The 23,082-nt window shown below is 36.5% G+C and overlaps 2 protein-coding genes across 7 annotated transcripts in view; one reads left to right on the top strand and one right to left on the bottom strand.

Moving 5' to 3' along the window:
• RTN4 (reticulon 4) overlaps positions 1–20,990 on the top strand; it is a 72,883-nt gene extending 51,893 nt beyond the window's left edge. For all 3 annotated transcript variants that reach the window (XM_047068063.1, XM_047068061.1, XM_047068062.1), the window contains 6 exons: positions 5,348–5,555; positions 9,799–9,937; positions 18,501–18,570; positions 19,309–19,355; positions 19,564–19,622; positions 19,997–20,990. In XM_047068063.1, the coding sequence (XP_046924019.1) occupies positions 5,348–5,555; positions 9,799–9,937; positions 18,501–18,570; positions 19,309–19,355; positions 19,564–19,622; positions 19,997–20,039 (566 nt within the window). In that variant the 3' untranslated portion in view covers positions 20,040–20,990. The remainder of the gene's footprint in view (positions 1–5,347; positions 5,556–9,798; positions 9,938–18,500; positions 18,571–19,308; positions 19,356–19,563; positions 19,623–19,996) is intronic.
• A 279-nt stretch (positions 20,991–21,269) lies between these two features.
• The window catches only part of EML6 (EMAP like 6), a 271,991-nt gene continuing 270,178 nt past the window's right edge, over positions 21,270–23,082 (bottom strand). For all 4 annotated transcript variants that reach the window (XM_047068057.1, XM_047068059.1, XM_047068056.1 and 1 more), the window contains one exon: positions 21,270–23,042. In XM_047068057.1, coding sequence (XP_046924013.1) covers positions 23,018–23,042 — 25 coding nt within the window. In that variant the 3' untranslated portion in view covers positions 21,270–23,017. The remainder of the gene's footprint in view (positions 23,043–23,082) is intronic.

Genomic DNA, 23,082 nt, shown 5'->3' with positions numbered 1-23,082 from the left:
CACCACCACATCCCTAGGGCTTATTTCAACAAAGCTTTCAAAATATCTACTTTTGAGTATTCTTGTATAGCTATTTGCATATGTTCATGTAATATGTGGAGGCTTGCATGTGTGATTTTCAAAGCTCTTCCAGTTTTTGAAAAGACCTTATTTCTAGGAATCATGATAGGCAGAAGGAAACTAATAGGTTAGGGTTTACTGTACCTTCATGCAGTTAAATTTATTTTAGGCTGTAATCACTGAATACTACTACACCTTATACATGACTATTTCAAGATGATGAACTTTGGGGGAAATTGACTTGGTTCAGCCCAAAGCCCCATGTTAACAACTTAGCTATATACTGCTAAAGTTTTAAGTATAATAGTAATTCATGTTTGCCATTGAAGGGAGACAATTTCAAATGGTATAGAAAGGAATAAAGCAGCAAGTCTAGACCCGGGGGTAAAAACTGTGTTTGCTAGATACCCATTCAGACTTCATGGTTACCCTAAGTTTTTAAAATTTTACTTGATGAATCTTTTTTAGCATTTTGTTTCTACTTATCAATATGGACATGTTTCTTTGGTGATATAGTTCTGCATCACTGTACTTAAGGACTACATAATGTTCTTTTGCATTGATGCATTTTCTAATTTTACTTAATTAGATTCACATGGCTTTTAAAAGCTGTTTTTCACAACTTGATTAATTATAGTTTTCTACTATGGGAAGGTACCTTCAGGTATGTTGGAATAGAGCTCTTTCCTCCCTTTTGGATTTAACTGTTGGTTAAGTATTCACATTAAAATTTTTGTCTCATTGATTAACAACATCTCTTGTTAGTCTTATCTTGACTTTCCTGGCCTTTGTTATTCATCTCACATGTGATTATTTGCCAACACTGCTTATTCATTATGTGTGCAAATGCATGACATTTTGAAGGACATTAATGTGCTGAACCCTCATTTTGGCATTATACATGGGGCATATGAGTTTTATCAATAGGAAGTTTGTGTTGAAATCGGTGTTCTTACCATTTACTAATTAAGTGATATCCGTCCAGTCATATATAAGAGCTTGGCTCTCACTTTCTTGTCTGAAAGCCTGCCTTTTAGGGTTTTAAGAATTGAAAGAGATAATGTTATATAGTCTATAGATAGTATTTAGCACAATGTAAGTGCCTGGTACATACTGACTCTGGAAATAAAGGGAGGTGTGGAGAATGTAGACCAGCAACTTGGAAGAGATTTCTGAAACATCTTTCAGTCTGTCAGCCTTAAAAGGTTTGTAGCTTTCCATTCTTTTTTTTTTTTTTCTTTTTTTAGCCTTTCTCATACTGTGACCTTAATGATACGGTTTATAATTGCTTGAAAAATTGTAGAAATATGAATTTATTGTTTTCCTAAAGTTTTAATGTTGTTTGACACTTATAAAAGCAAAGTGTTTTTGTTAAGATTCATTTTAAAAGACTGGTATGAATAAACATATTTAAGCCCCTCCTGAAAATCTAGATCTAAAAAACAAGATATTTTAAAATTTATATTTGACACAGATAGTACATGAATAAAATCTCATTAATTCAGACCCACTGATTGGGAATTTGAATTTGGGACTGATGTATATCTTTGTACTAACTGTGTATTAGTTTCTGAAGGGAAAAGAAAAATCTTTTATCTAATGCCCTGTTTACTAATGATAAAACTGAGCTCCAGAGAACTTGAAGTCTCATCCAAAGTTGTATGGTTGCAGAGCCAGTACTAGATTGTGGTTCTCTTGAATCCCAGCCACGGGCAGTTTCTTCCGCCATATCTATATAGAAATTATAGACCAATTAGAAATCATTCTTATCTAGTCATTGAAACTGTTCAGACAGTAACTCTTATATTAGGTAATTTGGTTAGTCATTGATATTGTACATCTCAAATCTGAAATCATTCCTTTTAATAAAATCAGGTCTTACTGAATAGTTTCTAATGATGGTAAGGAATAGTGAAGATATATGCATTTATTTTAGCTTATCACCAATGGTGATTTTGAAGGTTAATAAATGTTGGAACACATTGAGAATCCTACATTTTTATAAAGCAGCATTTGTTCATCTAAAAATTTGAGTGCTTTAGTAGAAAAATAAAGTACTTGTTGATTCTTCTAGGATGCTTTTTATTTGTTCAGTAATAGTGAAATCTTAGATAAGTTTGAAAATCCTTTTCCGTGTGGGTTATAAAGTAACATGCTGTCATAAAGTAACAGCAATACAATTCATTAACTTACAAGTTAACCATAAGGTTGAAGTTTTCTTTTCTTTTTGTTCATATTTAACACCTGGATAAGATTGGTGATAGTGACTGTGATGGTGTTCATAATAATAACAGCAGATAACAGCCCTACATTTACTAAGAATTTATTATATGCTGTGCACTATATTATGTCCATTATATTTGTTATCTTATTAATGAAAAATTTTGTTAGTTCATTTTCTCACCTAATTCTCACAATATCTCAATAAGATCATTCCTATTTGTATATACATTCTATAGATGGAGAAACGAGGTACAGAGGGATTTTAGTGACTTGCCTGAGGTCGTATAGCTAATGTACGGAGTGTAGGTGATAACAACACTAGAGTCTAATTGCTTGGCTTGGGGCACAGGGGAGCCTCACAGGAAAGAATTACATTACCAAGGGCAGTCTTTATCATTTGCTTTCTCTACTCTTTCACTGTACCCTGTTTTAAAAAACTGCATTAATTATGAGAACCATTCCTAGCAGAGACTTGCAGTGAGGCCTGCATGTTTATATGTTCTATATCTCCCCATTCTTTAGGACCCAGCTCAGTTTCTTTTTCACAGTCTTTTAAAGTTTCCTCCAGTTTTTTTTTTTTTTATTTTACTGATGAATTCTCATGGTGGTGCAATAGTTATTTTATTATTTTTTCATTGTTTTATATGTCTGATCTTCCTAGAATTGTAGTGTTGTAGAGTTAGACAGGGCGTTAAAGAGAAGTCCACATCCCCACTTTTAGGTTTTTATTTCATTCTACTAGGTTGAATTTCTTGAACAGTATCAGCTCAATAAATGTTTGCTGAATGTCATAAAACTCCTAGCATCACTTGCTATCTCTTTATTCAGTATGATATTATTCATGACATCATTTTGATAGCATAGGTACACTGCTTCAAGATCTGGTTATTTCTCAGTTGTGCTAATATATTGGTACAATAGTAGAAACAAGTTGAATAGAACAAAACTGATGCAGATGTTTTAGGCAGGGTTGGAATGAACTTGAGATGGGGAAAATGAATAAATGAAATCAAAGTCTGAAAACAAAGCTGTAAATCATATATAGAATATTAAATTAATAGCATTTGAATCAAATCATGGTTAGGAGAGTAGAATAAATGCTTCCCAACCATAATGAATGTTGAGCTCCCACTGTGTGTCAGAGACTGTGATGGGCATTTAAAATCTGTTCATCAGTACTCATGGTATATATATACTAACAGGAATTCAGGGCTTCAAGATGATCTTAACATTTTACATTTCACATTTCACATGCATAATTTTCCCCACAGAAGTACTGCTAACAGTAAAGGACAGTTACATACTTTAGAGAGCCTCAAGACCAAAGCAGCTCCTGGAAATGTGGTTTTTCTTTGTTACCTTCTTTACATTAAACATTAACGGATATTTAAGGGGCTCCTGGGAGGTTCAGTTAGTTAATTGTCCAACTCTTGATTTCAGCTCAGGTTATGATCTCACAGTTTGTGAGTTTGAGTCCTGCCTAGGGCTCTATGCTGATAGCAGGGGGCCTGCCTGTGGTTCTCTCTCTGCCCCTCCCCTTAAAATAAATGAATACACTTAAAAACTAACAACTAACTAACTAATGGATATTTAATATTATACTCAAGAAGGGGCACCTGGGTGGCTCAGTCGGTTAAGCCTCCGACTTCGGCTCAGGTCATGATCTCACGGTCTGTGAGTTTGAGCTCCATGTTGGGCTCTGTGCTGGCAGCTCAGAGCCTGGAGCCTGCTTCAGATTCTATGTCTCCCTTTCTCTCTGCCCCTCCCCTATTCATGCTTTGCCTCTTTCTGTCTCTCAAAAATAAATAAATGTTAAAAAATTAAAAATTCTACTCAAGAATATATCCATATTTATTTTACTGTAAGAATATCACCCCTCCCCCTGTTCACAATCCATAGACAAATTATGTTTTGCCTGTGAATTCAAGAGCTCTTGGGCACACTGCAGAATTCTCTGTGGGTTGTACATAACCTGACCTTAAGAATGTGGGCCTATGCTTATTTGATCCCCAGTGGCTCTCTGACCATAGGCCAAGAGCAAACTTGCTAAGTTTGGCTTTGTCTGACTCCTTACTATTAATAAACATTATATAACAGTGTAGCACATTTAGTTTTTCTCTTTTTCTTTACACCTAAATTTTTATGGCATTATATTTATCTACACTCACAGAGAAGTAGCTTTTCAGGTAATCCAAAAGCTGTTTCCCTTTGTCTTTAGTGTTTTATAGGAAATTTTTGCTTTAATGATAGCCAGGTTAGGTTACAATTTTATTATGTTTCCCAAAGACAGATTATTTTTAATGTTTATTTTTGAGAGAGAGAGAGAGAGACAGACAGACATAGAATGAGCAGGGGAGGGCCAGAGAGATAGAGGGAGACACAGAGAATCCCAAGTAGGCTCCCAAGTAGCTGTGCTGACACCTCAGAGCTGTGACATAGGGCTCGAACTCACAAACCACAGGAACATGACCTGAACTGAAGTCGGACACTTAACCAACGGAGCCACCCAGGTGCCCCTCAAAGAGAGATTTCTTAAAAGAAGAACTGTAGAACACCTATGCGTAGTTTTTCGTAGTTTTAATTAATATTTTTTGAGTTAGTGGTTTTTCTGCAGATAAATACATTTTTACATCATTGAAGTATCTATTATTTTAGTGAGTGTGTGTTAAGGTTTTTTTCAATTAGTTGTATTTATATCCTGCATTGTCAAAGTTTGAAAGCCTTCAAGATGGTTTTTAAGAACCCTTGTTTTGGATTAGAAGTCTGCTGTACTGGGCTTGAGAATGGAACAATCTTGTCTAGCCAGACTGATTTGGACATGAGGGTAATAGATTTGTGTGAGAAAAATTGATGGTAAATAGAAATCGATGTAGGTATGATTCTAATTTACAACTTAGATGGGTTTAAAATGCAGCTTACAAAGTTCATTTTTCTTTAACAATTTAGGTTTTGATTGTACTTTAGAGACCTTTTTATTTTTATAGGTGGAGCAAATATAAGTGTGCCAAATCCAAATGGATAAAATAATGTTCTAATTTCAGATTTCTTCTTTTTTAATTTTTAGTTGTTGACCTCCTCTACTGGAGAGACATTAAGAAGACTGGAGTAGTGTTTGGTGCCAGCTTGTTCCTGCTGCTTTCATTGACAGTATTCAGCATTGTGAGTGTAACGGCCTACATTGTCTTGGCCCTGCTCTCTGTGACTATCAGCTTTAGGATATATAAGGGTGTGATCCAAGCTATCCAGAAATCAGATGAAGGCCACCCATTCAGGTGAGATGTCTGGAAAACAAGGCACACGTTGGCAACGCTGTAAACAGGATTAATTTTGAGACTTCATTCTATTTGTAGAATTACAGGCATGCATTTTTTACTGTTTAAAGATAATTGTAGATTTTTGCTCAAAACCTATTCCAAAAGCATCTGCTTTTGAGATTTTTGAGATTAAAGGTCATTTCACGGGCTCATGATGGAGAAAACTGGGATTGTGTGTTACTTGCTTAACTCTGCTGTGTGTTAGTAATATATATTTATTAGAACTAGGTATTGGTTCCCTAATTTTACTTTGGAAGCTATCTTTTTAACATGGTAAGGATTGATGAAAGTTATATTTTCTTTATTGCATACTTTTCATGTTGATATTAGAAATACCTTTCTTTCCAACAGTGTATGTTTTTATATAATGCTGTCTTACCATCCCTTCTCTATCTAGTTTCCTCTTCTTGTTCCCTAAGGCATACTTTTGTATTACCCTTTGGTGAGCATCTGTATTAGCTTCTTGTCTCTAAACTATCATCTTTTGCCCTTATTTTTTACAAGTACACTCTAGCATCATATCTAACTGGTAATGGGACAAACCTCAGTTTGGGTCTTCTGCCCTCACTTCAGATTTACCATGTTTTTCCCTCACTTAAAAAAAAATGAGATTTAATTCACATACTATAAAATTCAGTGGTTTTTAGTATGTTCTCAGAATTGTACAACTATCACCATCCAATTCCAGATATTCTCATCACACCAAAAAGATATTTTGTACCCATTGGTAGTCACTTCCTACCCAGCTCCTGACAACCACTAACTCCTTATGTCTTTAAATGAACCTTTTTTTCTCAGACTTGTCAATTTCTATCAGTACACCACTATTATCCTCATGTCAGGCTCCCAATTTTGATGTTATCTTTGTTAGCATCTCACATAAAGAAGATAACTATGTTGTGTTGTTTCCCCCCTGCTTCCTCAGTGTAGACCACAAGTCCATAAGCTGTAGCCAAATCCAGTCTGCTGCCTGCTTTTGTAAATAAAGTTTTATTAGAACATACCCATATTCCATCACTTAGCTGTTTCATCATGCTCTAATAGCAGGGTTAAATACTTGTGACAGAGACCATACAGACTTCAAAGCCTGAAATATTTACAAAAAAGTTTGCCTACTCTGGCTGGACTTCACTTGTTACCAAATTGGTTTCTGGTTACTTTGGTTTACTTTGACTTTTATGGATGTTGTCAGATTAATTTTTCTCAAATACCACTTTTATTGTATTTTTAGGCATATGGGCTCCCTGTTCACTACAGGATGAAGTCCACATATCTTTATCTTCTCTCTCATGTGCCCTTTCTAGGGTTTTGTGCCCATTGATGCTGCCTTTTTAGCTTCTCAGATGACCCTATATATTATGTTTTTTTATTTGGTTCTGTGTTTGATTTCAAGATGGAACTTTTTGAAGAAGGCTTCTCTAACACTAGGTCCAAATGATCTGAGGATTGATTGATTTCCTATCTCACTAAATATGGCTTTGAAATGGTCTCTGATTGTTTTTGTATATGGAATTTTTTTTTTTCTCAAATGGATCCTGAATATTTAAAAAACTATTTGGTAAGGCAAGTATCTATGTGGGCATGAATGAGTATGTAACTACCTAGAACGTTATCTAGTTGGTATTAATATGTAAATGTAAACTGATTTTCACACTTTACAGAAGAGAGCTCCATCATTTTGCTTATTGTAAAGACTGGTTATTTGTTTCTCTCTAGCTGTCTTCGTATTAAGTAATGATGCTACATAAGTTTTAGGGAGAGACCAACATTGATGAATGGTTCTTATGTCCCTAGCCATTTATGTACAGACTGAATTTTCCCCAAAACTCAATGAGACTGATGGTATTATTCACTTCACAGAGAGGGAAACATACTTGAAGTTCAGTAACTTGAAATTGCAGCTTCAAAATAAATGGCAGAGCCATATCATGCCATAAATCATAGAGGAATATGGTTTTTAGTTAGTTATACTGAAATATATAAAAACATTATCAAGCCAAAACTTCTAAATTATCTACGATATAAATTTCAGACGTTGTTTGATTTTAAAGAAGACTTTTGGGGAAAAAACCTAGTGATTTCCTTCTTTATTTCTTTAGAAACACTTTATTTTTCATTCAGAAGCCTTTTTTATAGTCATTATAAATTCAGCCAACATGCCAGTTTAATCCTGTTGGACAGTTTTTCTAAGTCCTCCCAGTCACACTGCTAGCAGTGGCACCCTTCAATTGTATTTGATACCTATGGTCACTGGACAAGATGCTGGCAGTGCTGGCGTGGGGTTATACTATCACGTCCGTGCCGGTTGAATGAATGTAAGTATCCATGGTACTTCGTTGGTTGAGAGGGCCACATGTGTGCCTGCCTGCCAGGCATCTTGTCTTCAGCAAGGATAAGAGCAGTGGTACAAAGGAACAGAATACCAACTTCAAGCTCTATCTGCTTCTGTTCTGTGTTTCTTAAAGCTATACAAATAAATTATTGCTGATTTAAGGGTAGATGTGAGTCTTTGATAATTTTTAACTTGATAATAACAATTTGATATTTGCTGGTTAATCAATAAAAGTTGGCTGAGTGCTATGCCATTGTAATAAAGATATATTCCTGGTTGTTAATAGTTTATACTTTAGTAGGGAAAATGTACAAGTATACACATTTCCAGGGCTGGATATGGCCAATACTATAATACTGCTTCAAAAGAAAGCTACAAAAGAGTGCATTAGAATTGCATAATAGTGTCTTAGAGAAGAAAGAGCCACGGAGGCTTCATGTATGGGTGAGATTTCAGACAGGCTAACCGACTAGATATGCTATTACTAGAGGTGAGAGGAGAGCAGTGTGGATTGGGAAAACAATATGGTGAACAAAGGCAGTAAGATTAAAAAATGTTTGATGAATGGCTCATATTTGGCTGCATCATAGTGAGTAGTGAGAAATCAGGTTGGAAAGGCTGAGGAGAGCTCTGGTTGAAAATTTGGAACCATAGAATCACAAAACGTTGGAGCCTGAAGAGATTTAAGAAGGTCTGTTTCTTTAATTTTCAAGTGGGAATCATGACCCTGAGAAGTCAAATGACTTCACAAAGTTACCTTATCTAGATAGTAGCAAGTGTCCTAACTCCTACCTGAGGTCAATCTAAATAGCACTGTTTAGGATAGCTCAAATAAAACTGATCTGGCATTGGCTGAAGGAATGGATTAGGATGCAGACAGATTAGAGATTGGTTTGGAGACAGATAAGAATACCCCAGTTGTAAATAAATGAACACTTGAACTAGAGTGCTAGCATCGTGAGTAAAAATGAAGGGACATAGTTGGGACATACTACAGAAGGAAACTATAGGATAAGGAGTTATCAGAGGACTGTTGTTTCCAGTATGAGTAGCTAGTATCCATAGACATGGGGGAGTGATGAGGAGAGACTGGGGTTGTAAGTAGCTATTTCTGACAGATAGAAAAGTTCTTAGCATTTCTGAATCGGTTGTACTCTGCCAAGATAAAATGGCTGCTTTGAAACAATAACTGATAAAACAGTTCCTTGCATTCCTGCAGATGACTTTTCTTCTTCATTACAGTTCTCTTCTTAAATAAAACAATTCCAGCTATCTTAGTATAGATTAGGGCATCTAAAAGGGCAGTAACTATAATGTTTTACTAGCATTAGCACTATACTTCCGGCAGCCATTTCACAGCCTGGGCCTTGAGATATTGGGTAGTTTCCCCTGAAAGTTAGGCTGCGAGAGTGTAGTATTTGGGAACAGATAGAATCTTTGTTAGGAAAACCCAATGACAGCCTAATGTCAGCTTGAAGAAAAAAACCAAGTCCCTAATAATAACTACCATTTATTGAGTGCTTCTTTGTGCCTGCTTGTGTTAAGAAGCACTTTATTCAGTGACTCCTCATGATAGTAACTTTCCAAAGTGACACAAGACAAGTAAGTGGCAGAGTTTAAGATTCAAGCCCAGATCAGTCTGACTTGAAAGCAAATGCTTTTTTCTGTGCTCATCAGCTGACAGCGTGCATATCAATGAAATCTACCCATTGCTTGGTGAATTTTTACATTGTGCTTCATTTAGAAAGAGTAGGTTTTTTATGGTAAAGTATTTTGTTAATGTCTTTTTTTACAGATATGTAATTGCTGATTGACAGACATCCAGGAAAAATCACTCTGATCAGTGACAGGATGTGTTTTGTTTTCCAGGGCATATTTGGAATCTGAAGTCGCTATATCTGAGGAGTTGGTTCAGAAATACAGTAATTCTGCTCTTGGTCATGTGAACTGCACGATAAAAGAACTGAGACGCCTCTTTTTAGTTGATGATTTAGTTGATTCTCTGAAGGTAAGTTTATTTGCTCTTCATTTTTGACATAGAATTCAATATCAAAAGACTGGAGTGTAAAATTCTACTTTTCCATATTAAAAGTAAATGACAAGTATGTAGTGAAATCAAATGACAAAGATGTACTGTCAACTTAAGTGTCAAAAATTAGAATCCAATCAACTATTTGAGATGGAAGAAAGTACTATTCTTTTTTAAAGGAAAATAAGTTAGAAATTCATACTTTTGGAGATGATAAAGATGAGAAGTGGGAAAATTATACATTTATGATGAGCACTGAGTAATGTATACAGTTGTTGAAACACTGTACTGTCCACCTGAAACTAATATAACAGTGTATGTTAACTGTACTGGAATTAAAATAAAAAATTAAATTTAAAAAATGCAACAACAAAAAAAGTGAGAACATTAAAGGGAATTTTCACTGTAGGAATGAAGATTAGATTTGATACCGGAATGTGATTTAATCTCTTTGCCTTTCTTTTAGAGTCTAGCACTTAATTTCTTAGCTTATGTGTGATTTATATACACACATAAGCTATTTTATATTTTGGACTCTTTCCCAAAATGTTTATTCTGGAAAAGTTCTGATACTTGGAACACCTCAACTAATCTTCAGTTAGTAATTACTGGAAGTCTTTCTTCAGTTTTTGGATTTTGCTAGAGTGACTGTTAGAGTCTCACCTTGCAAATAAACTTTCCTGGAGTTCACTGACTCAAAGCAAGCACTAAATCACCTTGTAACATGAGTTCTAAGCACTGAGACTTGAGTTCTTTACATAGAACTTACCATTTGTGTTTTGTGTTTTACTGTCTGTGATCATGCTTAAGATAGACTCATTTCCAGTCTAAGCCTGGGTAGAAATGTACTACGGTGGTATTTATAATTTTTCTTTGGTGAGAGATATGTACGAGATAGCAATTTATCATGCAGACCAAGGATATCATAGCAATACTGCGATTGGGCCTTTTGACTCAGTGAAGCAATTTCTGAACAGGTTACAATAGGTTTAAATGCTCAGTGCTTTTGACAAACATCTTAGCTTTAATAAGCCAGTAGATGGACATTATTTTCAGCTGTGTCCTTTCAGCTTCGGACTGGGAATCTCAGTTACTTACTAACGGCATTAATGGAAAATCATTTAGTTTCCTTTTATTAATATTTCTTTTGTATCTATAGAGTGCTTGCTTTTAGTGACATTCTGTAGTAGTGCTTTGATATTATCTGATGTCAGTCTGTAAATGAAACTATGATGGCTGTGTTATTTGGGATGTTTGATTAATTACTTTCAAAGGGAAAAAATAACAAAATCCTTTGGAGTAAGTGGAATAGAACCTTGTACATATGAGTGCCACAAAAAGCCAGTTCCTATTCATTGAAGTGATATATGCTATATATAGCTTATAGCTGGGGTAGAACATGTGAACCATTGAGGAGAAAGGTACTAGTGTGGTTTAAGAGGAAGTGGTTGTGGGTGGGAACTGGTTGAGAAAACACACTATACGTAGTGATAAAAGTTTCAAACAGCAAAGGACCATCTCTGAAGTTAGCAGTCAAAAATTGGTGGTGGGGGGTGACTTCAAACAAAAGCATTATGAAGCTTGATAGAGGAGAGTCATTGTTTTTATAGACTTAATAAAAATTGCAACAGATAGAAACCAAAAGTCATCCTTCATGTTTACACAGTTTAGCCATGAAGGCAGCGCTCTGTATGTCTAAAAGATGTTCTTAAAGAAATCTGTTTAAAAATAAAACAAATTGATCTGAGAATGATGTGTTATGTTCCAGTTTTTACAAATTTTAATTGAAAGTTTCCACATGTCTTTAGTCAAAAGAAAATTCTGTTCTTTCAGATTTTATTGTCATCTATATACATTTCTAGGCGTAGACAGTTATGTGTGGCAATACTTGGCAAAGGCTAGAGGAGCATGAAAACGTTAGAGGAGGCTTGATGAAATACTCTAAACACCTTTTAAATTACAGATACGTGAAAATAGGATGAGGAAATTTTATGAATAAGTTACTTCTAGAAGATGAATTATTTCATTTTGCTGTTAAAGCTCAATTTTTAATTTCCTTTGAAAATTACCTCAGGTCGTTGGTTTTTTGTTTTGTTTTGTTTTGTTTTGTTTTGTTTTGTTTTGTTTTTTAAGCAGGTATGTTATTCATGATGGAGCTAGCATAAGCGAGAGAAACTGAACTTGATAAATTTTTGCCTTCAGTGACTTTTATATGTGTGACTTTGTTATATGTGTGACTTTGTAGCAGAAAATGGCACATAATGAGGCAGATTTAGTTTGTGAAACACTTTATTTTTATGAGCGTTTTTTATTTTTTTAAAACAAACATTGTTTCTTAATGTTGGGGGGAAAAAAGGACATGTGTTAGAATTATAGTTTACTACTTTTTGTCCTTACAGATTAGCAGTACTTCTGAAAAGAGAAAAAGAAAAGTTACTTGAATGGTTTCCTTTAGTAGTGTTTTTTGGCAATCCCAGAGCTCAAGGAAAGCTGCTTGATGACTTCCCAGGTGGTGATTCTTCTGGGCTCCAAACAAATAACTGGTGCTTCAATATACTAACATATAGAATGAACTTTGTTTGCATTTAGGTCTCAAAACCTGTTGAGGCAAAAGAATAAAAGGCAGGGTGTGTCTTTTTCTCCCTACCTTTGCGAAGGTGATGGGTATGAAGCACTTGGTAATTCAGTTGTAAATTCTGATAATACACACAAAGGGTCTTCCTTGATAAGCCTGGTGGTTCTATTATTTGGGGGACTTCAGTTAAACCTTTTCTTTCTTTTTTGTTTCCTGTCCTGGGGTAAGTAGGGTAACTCCAAAGCCAATAAACTTTTTCTTTTTACCCTTTGACCCCCTTTAAAATTAAAAATTGACCCCCTTTAATTAAAATAAAATCTTAATGTCATTGTATGTGAGTGGTACACATTCCATTTGTTCGTTTCCACTGAATAAGGGTACTGTATGTTGAAACACAGGATACTTGCCTAAAATGTCTCTTATTGAAAAAAGCTGACAAAAATCTTGACACTCTTGGCTCTTTATAAAAAATACTTAATAGTATTCCTTTTCTATAGATAGATTCTTGAGCATTTACCACTCTTAGTCCTCCACAGTTTTTGTTTATATAGAGAGCGTTTTCTTTTTAAAGAAAATGATTTTCCTTCTATTACTTTTTCCCTTTTAGCCACAGCAGCTAATAGGGAGCCCTATTCTCTCTCCCTAAAGCAAGCAGTTCTTTTTTTTTTTTTTTTTTTTTTACTTTTTCAGTATAAAAGAGAAATGTTGGCCCTATTAGACTGATTCATTGTATTTCCTATATTTAGATTTTCAGTCTTTTGAAAGTTTGCTAATAAATAGTCCTGGTCTCTCCAGTTTCCAGATGAATTTGTTAAATAACACTGAATTTTCAAAAACTTACAAGTACCACAGGCACCCGGGTGGCTCAGTCATTTGGACATCTGACTTCATCTCAGGTCATGATCTCATGGTTCTTGAGTTTGAGCTCCACGTTGGGTGTCAGCACAGAGTCGCTTTGGATCCTCTGTCTGTCTCTGCTTCTGCCCTGCTTGTGTGCATACACTCTTTCTCAAAATTAAACAAACAAAAAAAAAAAACTTAGAGGCACCAGCTTTTTTTTTTTTAATATGAAATTTATTGTCAAATTGGTTTCCGTACAACACCCAGTGCTCATCCCAAAATAAGCACCAGCTTCTAATTGGAATTACTTTGATTTTGTATGATTCATCATTAGGAAAACGGATACCACCCTAAATTCAAGAAAATGAGTGGGAGTCTCATTTACAAGTTCTTAAATGTAGTTCTTAAATACACACGGTATCAAGTTCTGTGGCATATTTAAAATAATAGTTTTCAAACAAAAATTTGAAAGAGGTTTTTCTATAACTCACTGCCTTCATAAATTTGGTGCCCTCAAATTTATATAATCTACATTTCTAGATTCTGGGTCACAGTTACCATTACTTTTATTTGAAACCTTCTTCCTTAGAAAATTTTAGAGCCACTATTCTTAGCATGTGAAACTTTTTCATCCCTTTGCTCATTACTTTTTTTTTTTTTTCCTTGACAGTGAGAGAGAGGAGCCTATTCTTTCAAATGTGATTAAAAACAAAACAAAACTCTCAAGGTTCATGAGCAATCAGGCCTGTTGAAAAAGACCTGATGTGAGATGGTGGTTATCTTTGTGCCTGGCCTAAGACTCCTTTTGGCAGTTGACCTGGACAGATACAAATAAGACATGTTTTTGCAATTTCTCCTTTTTAAATTCCCGGGCAGTAGTTCAATTTGTTTTGCTCCTTTGCAGGGAATTGCAAGCTTCTAAGTCCTAGAGAAGATCTCACATGTCCACAGATGTAGCAACAATATATTTCCCAAAGGATTAATTTTAGTCAAATATGGCAGAATTACTAACAAAATATATCTAATTCCATTCAGTAGAACTTATTTCAAACATTAGTTTTTCACTGCAGCCAAATGTTTTGTCCAGCGTTCAGGATTTGTTTTAAAGGTTATATTTCTTTTTTTTTTTTTTTTTAAATTTTTTTTTTTTTCAACGTTTATTTATTTTTTGGGACAGAGAGAGACAGAGCATGAACGGGGGAGGGGCAGAGAGAGAGGGAGACACAGAATCGGAAACAGGCTCCAGGCTCTGAGCCATCAGCCCAGAGCCTGACGCGGGGCTCGAACTCGCGGACCGCGAGATCGTGACCTGGCTGAAGTCGGACGCTTAACCGACTGGCCACCCAGGCGCCCCTAAAGGTTATATTTCTTAAAGGGGTTTGTTCCATTGAGTGCCAGACATCAGGTGGGGAAAGGAGAATGAATGAAAGGAAGGCAAAGGAGGAATGTTCTGTAGTAAAATTAAGTAGCAAAAGCTGTGTATGTAGCCTTTTCTTAGCCTGGTGTACTTTATTAGTCTCTGAGAAGTCAGAAAGAGGCAGGATAATTTTATTAACCCACTGATATTTGTTAACTTTTAAATAAGATCCATGACTACAAGAAAACAAGTTTAAGGTAGTTGAACATATTTAGACCACCTAGTTAAGGTTTAATTCTGTGATTGCTCTTATGTGTGAGGGATCTTTGATCGGGTTCATTTTAAAACAGTGGTTCTCAGTCTGGGCTGCAGATTGGAACCACCTGGGAGCTATAAAATTTACTCGTTACTAGGAAGGGGGGTTGGGGAAAGGAAGGAATATTGGGATATCTGTGGATATTGCCTGGAGAATCACAGTTTTGAAAGTTGTGGCATTAAACTCTAAGCCCCAGGCTATTGTTTTCCCCCCACTCCTTCCTCCCACTACCACCAGGCCTGTTGTAAAAGGAGGATATTTGACAGTCCCTACTGGGCTCAGCTTTGGAGTTTCATGAGTAAGGCTCCAAGTTTCATTAGTGGGATCCTGGCTTTTGAAACCTCAAATCTCAAGAAAAAAATCTAATAATTTTATTTACCAGATGCCATGTGTTTTAGGCAAAGGTTCTTATTTTTCTGTAACACAGCTTTGGGTGATAAAGCCTGGATTCAGTATGACAGTTCCGTGACTTTCAGTGAAAATATGTTAAAATTGTAAGAAAATTTCTAGCTATAGTTGTCCGACCATCAGGCATTCATAATGTTCCAGAATACAGTTCTTAAATCTGAAAGTGAGCCAAAAAAGGTCTGCACTCCAGAAATAGCTGACCCAGAAGAACTTTGAAATTTAGCTCTTGGGCTCTTATATAGTTATTAACATACACATTTTGACAGTTTCTGCTTTCTCTGGCTCACAGAAAAATTGGGAAATGGGCTAGGGAAAATGTAGGCAAAGCGATACCAATGAATAAGGCTGTAGATGTCAAAAAAAGGTCAAATAATTTTGAGTTTAAAAATGACAGCATGCACATTCGTGACAAATTTCCATTAATGGTTACTCTGCAGGCGGTTTTACTGTATGGCACAGCAGATAAATTCTGGAGTCAGATAAACTTTAGATCACTGTGACCTCTGGTCTGGCAACTTGCTTAATTGTTCCTTGTCTTGGTTTGCTCTTTGGGGATAATAATAGCACTTAACTTTTGGCATTGTGATGAGATTAACTGACCTAATATATTTGCCAAAGGAAAAAAAAAGTTAGTTGCTTTCATTATATAACAGTTCCAGTAATTGTGCAGTTGCTAGATGCATGTCCTTAACTACCATTCCTTTCTCTTCTGATGGTGTATTCTCTGGAAAACCTTACTTAACATTTTTGTTTGGAGCCCCTGAAATGTAAAATTTTTTGCAATATTTAAAAATTCTGTGATACATAAAAATGTGAATTTCTGGTTTCTCTCTCAAAATGGGAAATTTGGGCAACATTGGCCTGACATACTTGCACGGCAATATTCTGTGGAGCCAGGGTGTACATGCCTCCCCGAGAGGGAGAATGTGCATGTCTATCTGTCTGCCTCCGTCCTTAGTCATGCTTCTTCATGCCTGTCGGTCACTTGTTCCACATTTAGTTCTCCCTCTGTTCTTCTCTTTGCCTTTGGGTAATGTGGCTTTTAGGAAGAGTGTCCTGCAAGAAGCAAGTCCAGTGACATTTGAGTCCCTTAGATAGCCTAGGTGTGAAGTCTTGGGCTTCTCTCTTTGCTGACCTGGGAGTGGAGCCTTGTGGGTGACTTAATGACCAAATTAGGACTTATTTTTAGCCTGTGTGTGTGTTAGTATCTGAATTCTGTCATGACAAAGGTGTCTTTACTGCTAAAGCAGTTTATTCTAAAATGTGGAAGGTTGATGCTTTTCCCTTTTAGACTTGTCGATAGTGATGGATGAAAACATGAAAATGTTCCTTAGCAAACTTGCTTAAATGCAGAAGTTAAAATTAGCTTCTGCAATAGGAGTCTGTAAAACTCCGAGACGGAAAAGCCTTGCTAACTGGAGTCATGCTGCAGACCTTTCTTACCTTGGCACTTGCTAAGACTGAGGCGGGGTGGGGAGGGGGGTGGTGGGAGAGGGGGAAGGTAGCACTTAATTTTTGATTTTCAGTTGGCAGATATTAAGAATGCTTGGCATTTGGTCACTTGAACATTAAATTCAGTTGTAGAGGTAACCAGAGTGTTGCTATTTGTAGAACTGAAGTTGGTGGAGGAATCCAGATTGTATTCCTAACCTGTAGTAAATGTGAGCTTCAACACCTTAATTACTGCGTGGTACTCAGCTCTTAGTAGGCGATCGAATTTTGTTGAATGAATGAGTATCTGGAGGAAGACAGTTCAAGGGTCTGCAAACTACTGTCTGACCCATGGCGGGTTTTGATATAGCCTGAGAGCAAAGAATGGTTTTTATGTTTTTTAAAGGATAATATTCAAAAACTATTCAGAGACAACATTCCAAGAATATATGAAAGACACCCCCCCCCCGCCACTATGGCCCATAAAAGCAAACATGGTTATTATCTTACTATCTTACTTGAAAGGAAAGGTGTGCTGATCCCTCCTCTAGGAGATGGAGGGCTGTTGTCTGTCCCTGACTAATCACTGTAGACGGTGGCATCATATTGTGTTACCTGCTGACTAGGGCAGAGCTAATGCCAGACACATGAAGGCTTTTAATAGAAAGCAAAGGTATTACTGATTATTTGATGATTTAAAACACACACACACACACACACACACCTAGATTTTAAGACCATGATTACTGAAGTAGGAGAGTTTAGTTAATTCACTGCAGTCCCCTACCCGTAAAGAGGACAGTGAAATCTGACTGCTAGCAAGGTATTAAAACTCTTTATTCTCTAGTTGTCTGTATCTGCTGTGGTAATAATAGCACCCACCTCATCAAGTTAAGAGGAATAAATGAGTTAATATTTGTAAAGCATTTAAAACTGTGTCTGGCACTAATATAGTAAGAACTATATTGGTGTTTGTTAAATAAAGAAAACAATGACCAAAAGAATAATAATAGTTTTATTAATACATATACAAGTTTGAGACATCCTCATTCCCAGGGTTAACTGTGGCTATTAAAACATGTATCACTCGGCAGCCAGTGCTTCTGTTCCTTTATAAAATGCCGGAGCTGGTAATTTTGGTACCTGAAACCCATTCTCAATGATCATAAGTACTCCTGCCTCACTGTTACTTATTCAGATGTCTGAGATTTTAATGTCTGAATTATTCAGCTCATGTGGATCTGAAGTACTTTTTAGTGCTTTAAAATCAGGTTTAATAGCAAATTCTCATCCCTTTTCAGTCTTCCCATGTAAAAGCTAAATGCTGTATTAAAGTTGAAGGAGGAAGGTATACCTTTGGCATGTTTTCTGATCTCAGAGAAAATTGAATCAACTACTTGGTAGTGTAGTCCAGACAAAATGAATCAAATCTATTTTAATTAGGATTCTGAAATTTTGAATTGAGACTGGTGACTTCAAGATGAAATCTCCATATGTACCAAATCTCCAACGATTAGGCCTCTAGTAGGTTGGCCGTTAGATGGGATGCTTTTATTTGAAAGCTTCAACTTCATGTGAATTGTGGTTTTAATAGGCTAATGTTATTTTCTTACAGTTTGCAGTGTTGATGTGGGTATTTACCTATGTTGGTGCCTTGTTCAATGGTCTGACACTACTGATTTTGGGTAAGTCTATAAAACTATTTGAATGAAAAACTGTACAATAAAAGATGATTGTGTGTAGGAGCTTAAAAACATTTTAAAGGATTTTTTTTGTAATGTTTGTTTATTTTGGGGAGAGAGAGAGTGAGAGTGGGGGAGGAGCAGAGAAAGGAAGACAGAATCTGAAGCAGGCTCCAGGCTCTGAGCTGTCAGCACAGAACTTAATGAGGGGCTCAAACTCAACAAGCTCTGAGATCATGACCTGAGCCAAAGTCAGACACTCAACGGACTGAGCCATCCCGGCACCCCAAGAGACATTGTAGTGGAGAGAATTCTTATGTTGTGGGGAAGACAGGATGTATATTTGAGGTTGTGATCTCTTCAGCTAAATTGCTGATACTGATACTGTGTATTGAATTGCTACTTTAGTTCCTGAAGAATGCTCCAGTTAATAGTGATAAACCAGATGGGGGCTGGCCTCATCTGATGGTGCAGGCATAAATCACACTAACCTGGGATGCCTGTATTTTATAAGGTCTGTGTGACGTGATTTTAAGCTAGGAGTGGTTCCTGCAGCATCCCTTGGTTAATTCACTCACTGCTCTGCAGTGGTTCCCCACCAGCAGGTGCCTCCAGGAGATCCTTGTGTATTTATTCATTCGTTAGGAACACTGCCTAGCTATCTTAAGAGTTTACCATTTTCCGTGTTTGTTCCCTAAACCCTCCCAGTCGATTTTAAAGGCTGTGTATTTCCTTTTTCAGCTCTGATTTCACTCTTCAGCGTTCCTGTTATTTATGAACGGCATCAGGTAATTTCTTAAGTATAGATTTCAGGATACAAGTCTCACTTTATTACTTCAAACAGATGTATTATTGCCAGTTTCCATAGCCTTATAAATATGAAAAATGTGGTTTCTTAAGCCTTTATTAAGCCCTTAATTTGCTGGAACAGAGTAACGGTTAATAAGACTCTACCAACGTTAATTTTCTAGTAACTCCTTTATACCTCTCTTTCAGGCGCAGATAGATCATTATCTAGGACTTGCAAACAAGAATGTTAAAGATGCTATGGCTAAGTAAGTACTTAAAATCTGCAACTTTTGTTTTTTTACTAAGGACAAGGTGTACTGGACTTTGTATTTTCATCTTCTAGACATAATGGGTAGCAAATCTTAATCACACTTAAAAAGTGCGACAGTATTGCCACACAATTTTTCTCTACATTTGGAATCGTTGATTTCTGTTTGCTTTTTGTTGTATTTAAGGCTTTGTTTAAATCTAATTCATCAGGCAAAGTGGCATAATTACAGCTTGTAGTTTGACAGCCTTAAGATTCATTTCTTGTACAAGCTGAGCAATATACAAGTAGTTCTTGAAGGATAGCGTTTTAAAATACTTAAAATTTAAAAATATTTATATTGACCTTTTGTCCCAACCTTTCCATTTGTAGAATCCAAGCGAAAATCCCTGGATTGAAGCGCAAAGCTGAATGAAAAAGCCAGAAATCATTAACAATAGTTTATCTTTAAAAGGGGATATTCGTTTGATTACATGGGGGAGGGTCAGGGAAGAAGGAAACCTTGACATTGCAGTTTCACAGATCTTTATTTTTAGCAATGCGGTGTCTGAGGAAAATTACCTGTCTTGACTGCCATGTGTTCATCATCTTAAGTATTGTAAGCTGCTATGTATGGATTTAAACCGTAATCATACTTGTTTTTCCGATTCGAGGCACTGGTGAATAGAAAAAGATCTGAGAAAGCTGTATATTACACTTTGTTGCAGGTAGTCTTGCTGTTTTTTGGGAATTGCAGAGAAAGTGAAGCTGAAAAAAATAATCCTTTTCACAGTTTGTGCACTGTGTATGGTCTGTGTAGATTGATGCAGATTTTCTGAAATGAAATGTTTAGACGAGATCATACCACTAAAGCAAGAGTGAAAAAGCTTGCCTTTCTGGTATGTTCTAGGTGTATTGTGAATCTTACTGTTATATTAATTGCCAATATAAGTAAATATAGATTATATATATATCTATATATAGTGTTTCACAAAGCTTAGACCTTTACCTTCCGGCTACCCCACAGTGCTTGATATTTCAGAGAGTCATTGGTTATACGTGTGTAGTTCCAAAGCACATAAGCTAGAAAAAGAAAATCTATTTCTAGGAGCACTACCATCTGTTTTCAACATGAAACGATGCCATGCACATAGAACTCCTCAGCATAAACTTCATTGCACAGACTTACTGTAGTTCATTTTGTCACAGACTCTGAATCTATGGACTGAATCTAATGCTTCCAAAAACGTTGTTTGCAAATATCAAACCTTGTTATGCAAAAAATTATAAAATGAAGATTTATACATTTGTGGTTTAAGCTGTACTGAATCTGTGGAATGCATTGTGAACTGTAAAAGCAAAGTATCAATAAAGCTTATAGACAAAATATGTTTGGTATTTTGGCTCCATGAAACTGCACCAGATTAAAAGTATACACACAGTAGACTTTGCTTCAACTAGTGAGCCGTGGCTTGTACTCTTAGAAAGCTTTCCAGTGCGTAGTGCAGCTGTGTTTACATAATCAAATTTATTTGACACATACAAAATGTTTTCAAATTATGTATTTTTTATACTTTGCTAATTGAAAATAAATTCATGCACCAATATTTTAACATATAGAACACAGTGCAGGATAAACATAAAATCATACCATATAAATGTTTACAAATAAGATTTAAGAAGTTTTCTTGACACAGACACTATTGCTCTTTAAATATAGTTGTACATAGCCTCATTGATCAATTTATTTCCACGTGGTTATTTCAATACAAGATCTGATTATTATGAAAGGTCGGTGGTACAGTATAGGCAGACATGGTCATCACTCAGCATCGCCAGTTACATGGTTACAGAAAACAGAATCAGGACTGCACAGGGACTCTTAACTGGGGACCCGACAGCCTATCAAGGGATTAATGTAAGGCATTCATAACTTGGCATATAAAAATAGCTTCATGGGTGATCTAATCCATTTAGAATGCTGAAGCACTTCTGGGGTAAATGTTAGTAATCTGTTTAATTGAAAATGCTTCATTTCACTGTCACTAAACTGACAACTGCAAATAGCCAGAAACTCAAGACCCAGAATTTTGGTTCACTGATGGGAAGGACTGATGGGTGCACGTGTGCTCAGAGTCCCCAGGCCCTCACCAGCCTTCCTCGCGGTGTGTGCTGTCAGCCCCTCCTGGAGTCAGTGGTGAGCCAAGTGTGAAGTAGGAGTGAGGCAGGTCAGGGATGTCGTCTGGTTAATACTGTCCAGGTCACATTGTGTCATCTAGCCAGCTCTGACGAATGCCAAGCTAGCCTGTTTTTGTTGAATAATCTTCCAAATATTGCTTGGGCTTAGGAATTCTGAGATTTTTTCCTTTTTATCTGGACTTGACCTAGATCAGTTCACCTGAACAAATCCGTGGTGTCAAGTCAGCCCCACTGGGTGGTAGACCCAGTGCAGCCTTGGGTCCCCGCATTTATTAGGATTAAGAGTTCGTTAATCCTAGACCCACTTGAGCTTTTTTTTTTTCTTTCTTTTTTTTTCCTACTATTTTGTAGTAGAGGTTAATTTTACTTCTATTTTGGATTTTGTAGGTTTGGCACTAAACAGTGAAAACCCATTTTTACCCCCTCCCTCCTGAATTTAAGTTTCTTTGCTGCTCACCTGCCACTACTTCTCAAGCAGGGAACTGATGTCATTTAGGAAGCCTCGACATAAACACATGACATGGGTGACAGACCAGGAATCTGTTAAGGGTCCTGTAGCCCTCCTCAGTTTTGGAGTTTTAGCACCATATGTAGAAAGGAGATAATTTGTGGGAGGGGAGACAGCAGCCCACACAACTGGAAACTTTCAAAGGCACTTAATGGATATAAAACTCTGCAAATGAAACGTTAAAAAATTAAGTTTCTCAACTTGTTTGTACATGGCTCATTTGGTTTTGAAAGCTAAATGTGGAGAACTGAGGCTATCAATATTTCTAGTGCTTTAGGCGCATCTAAATTAAGCTGTCTTGTTCAACTCATTTGTAAAAATGAACATTTTTAAAGTATATAGAAACATAATAGCAAAACATCTTTTGTAAAAGTTTTGATGCAAATTAAAAGCTACATATTGGTCAGGGTAACTGAGGCTTTAAATTTCGTTGGTGGGCTACATTAGCAGGATTTTTTTGTCATTGTGGTCAGTATAGTCTCAGGAACAGAGGAAAGCACTCTTAACATTTTAGAACTGACCTTCTTGGCATCACAGTTTTGGAGATTCCAGAGTCTGGGAGCAGTCACCCCACTTCACTAGCACTTGGAACTTGTGCGGCCCGCAGCGTAGGCCTTTCCCAGCAGCTGGTGGCAACGAGGGGCCTCGTCACTGCCCCTGCAGTTGCTGGGTGGTAGCAGCAGCAGCAATAAAGAGGGTTCCGGCATTTACAGGCATCGCCACACAAACACACTGAAAAGGCAGATCAGACCATCATCTTGCGTGGCTGGGC

The sequence above is a fragment of the Lynx rufus genome, unplaced genomic scaffold (assembly GCF_022079265.1).
Source record: "Lynx rufus isolate CCGP_SWC_20201006 ecotype Redwood Valley unplaced genomic scaffold, mLynRuf1.p SCAF_8, whole genome shotgun sequence".
NCBI classification, from domain to species: Eukaryota; Metazoa; Chordata; class Mammalia; order Carnivora; family Felidae; genus Lynx; species Lynx rufus.
Note: the sequence above shows the minus strand (reverse complement) of the source record. Positions and strands in the feature narration are given on the sequence as shown.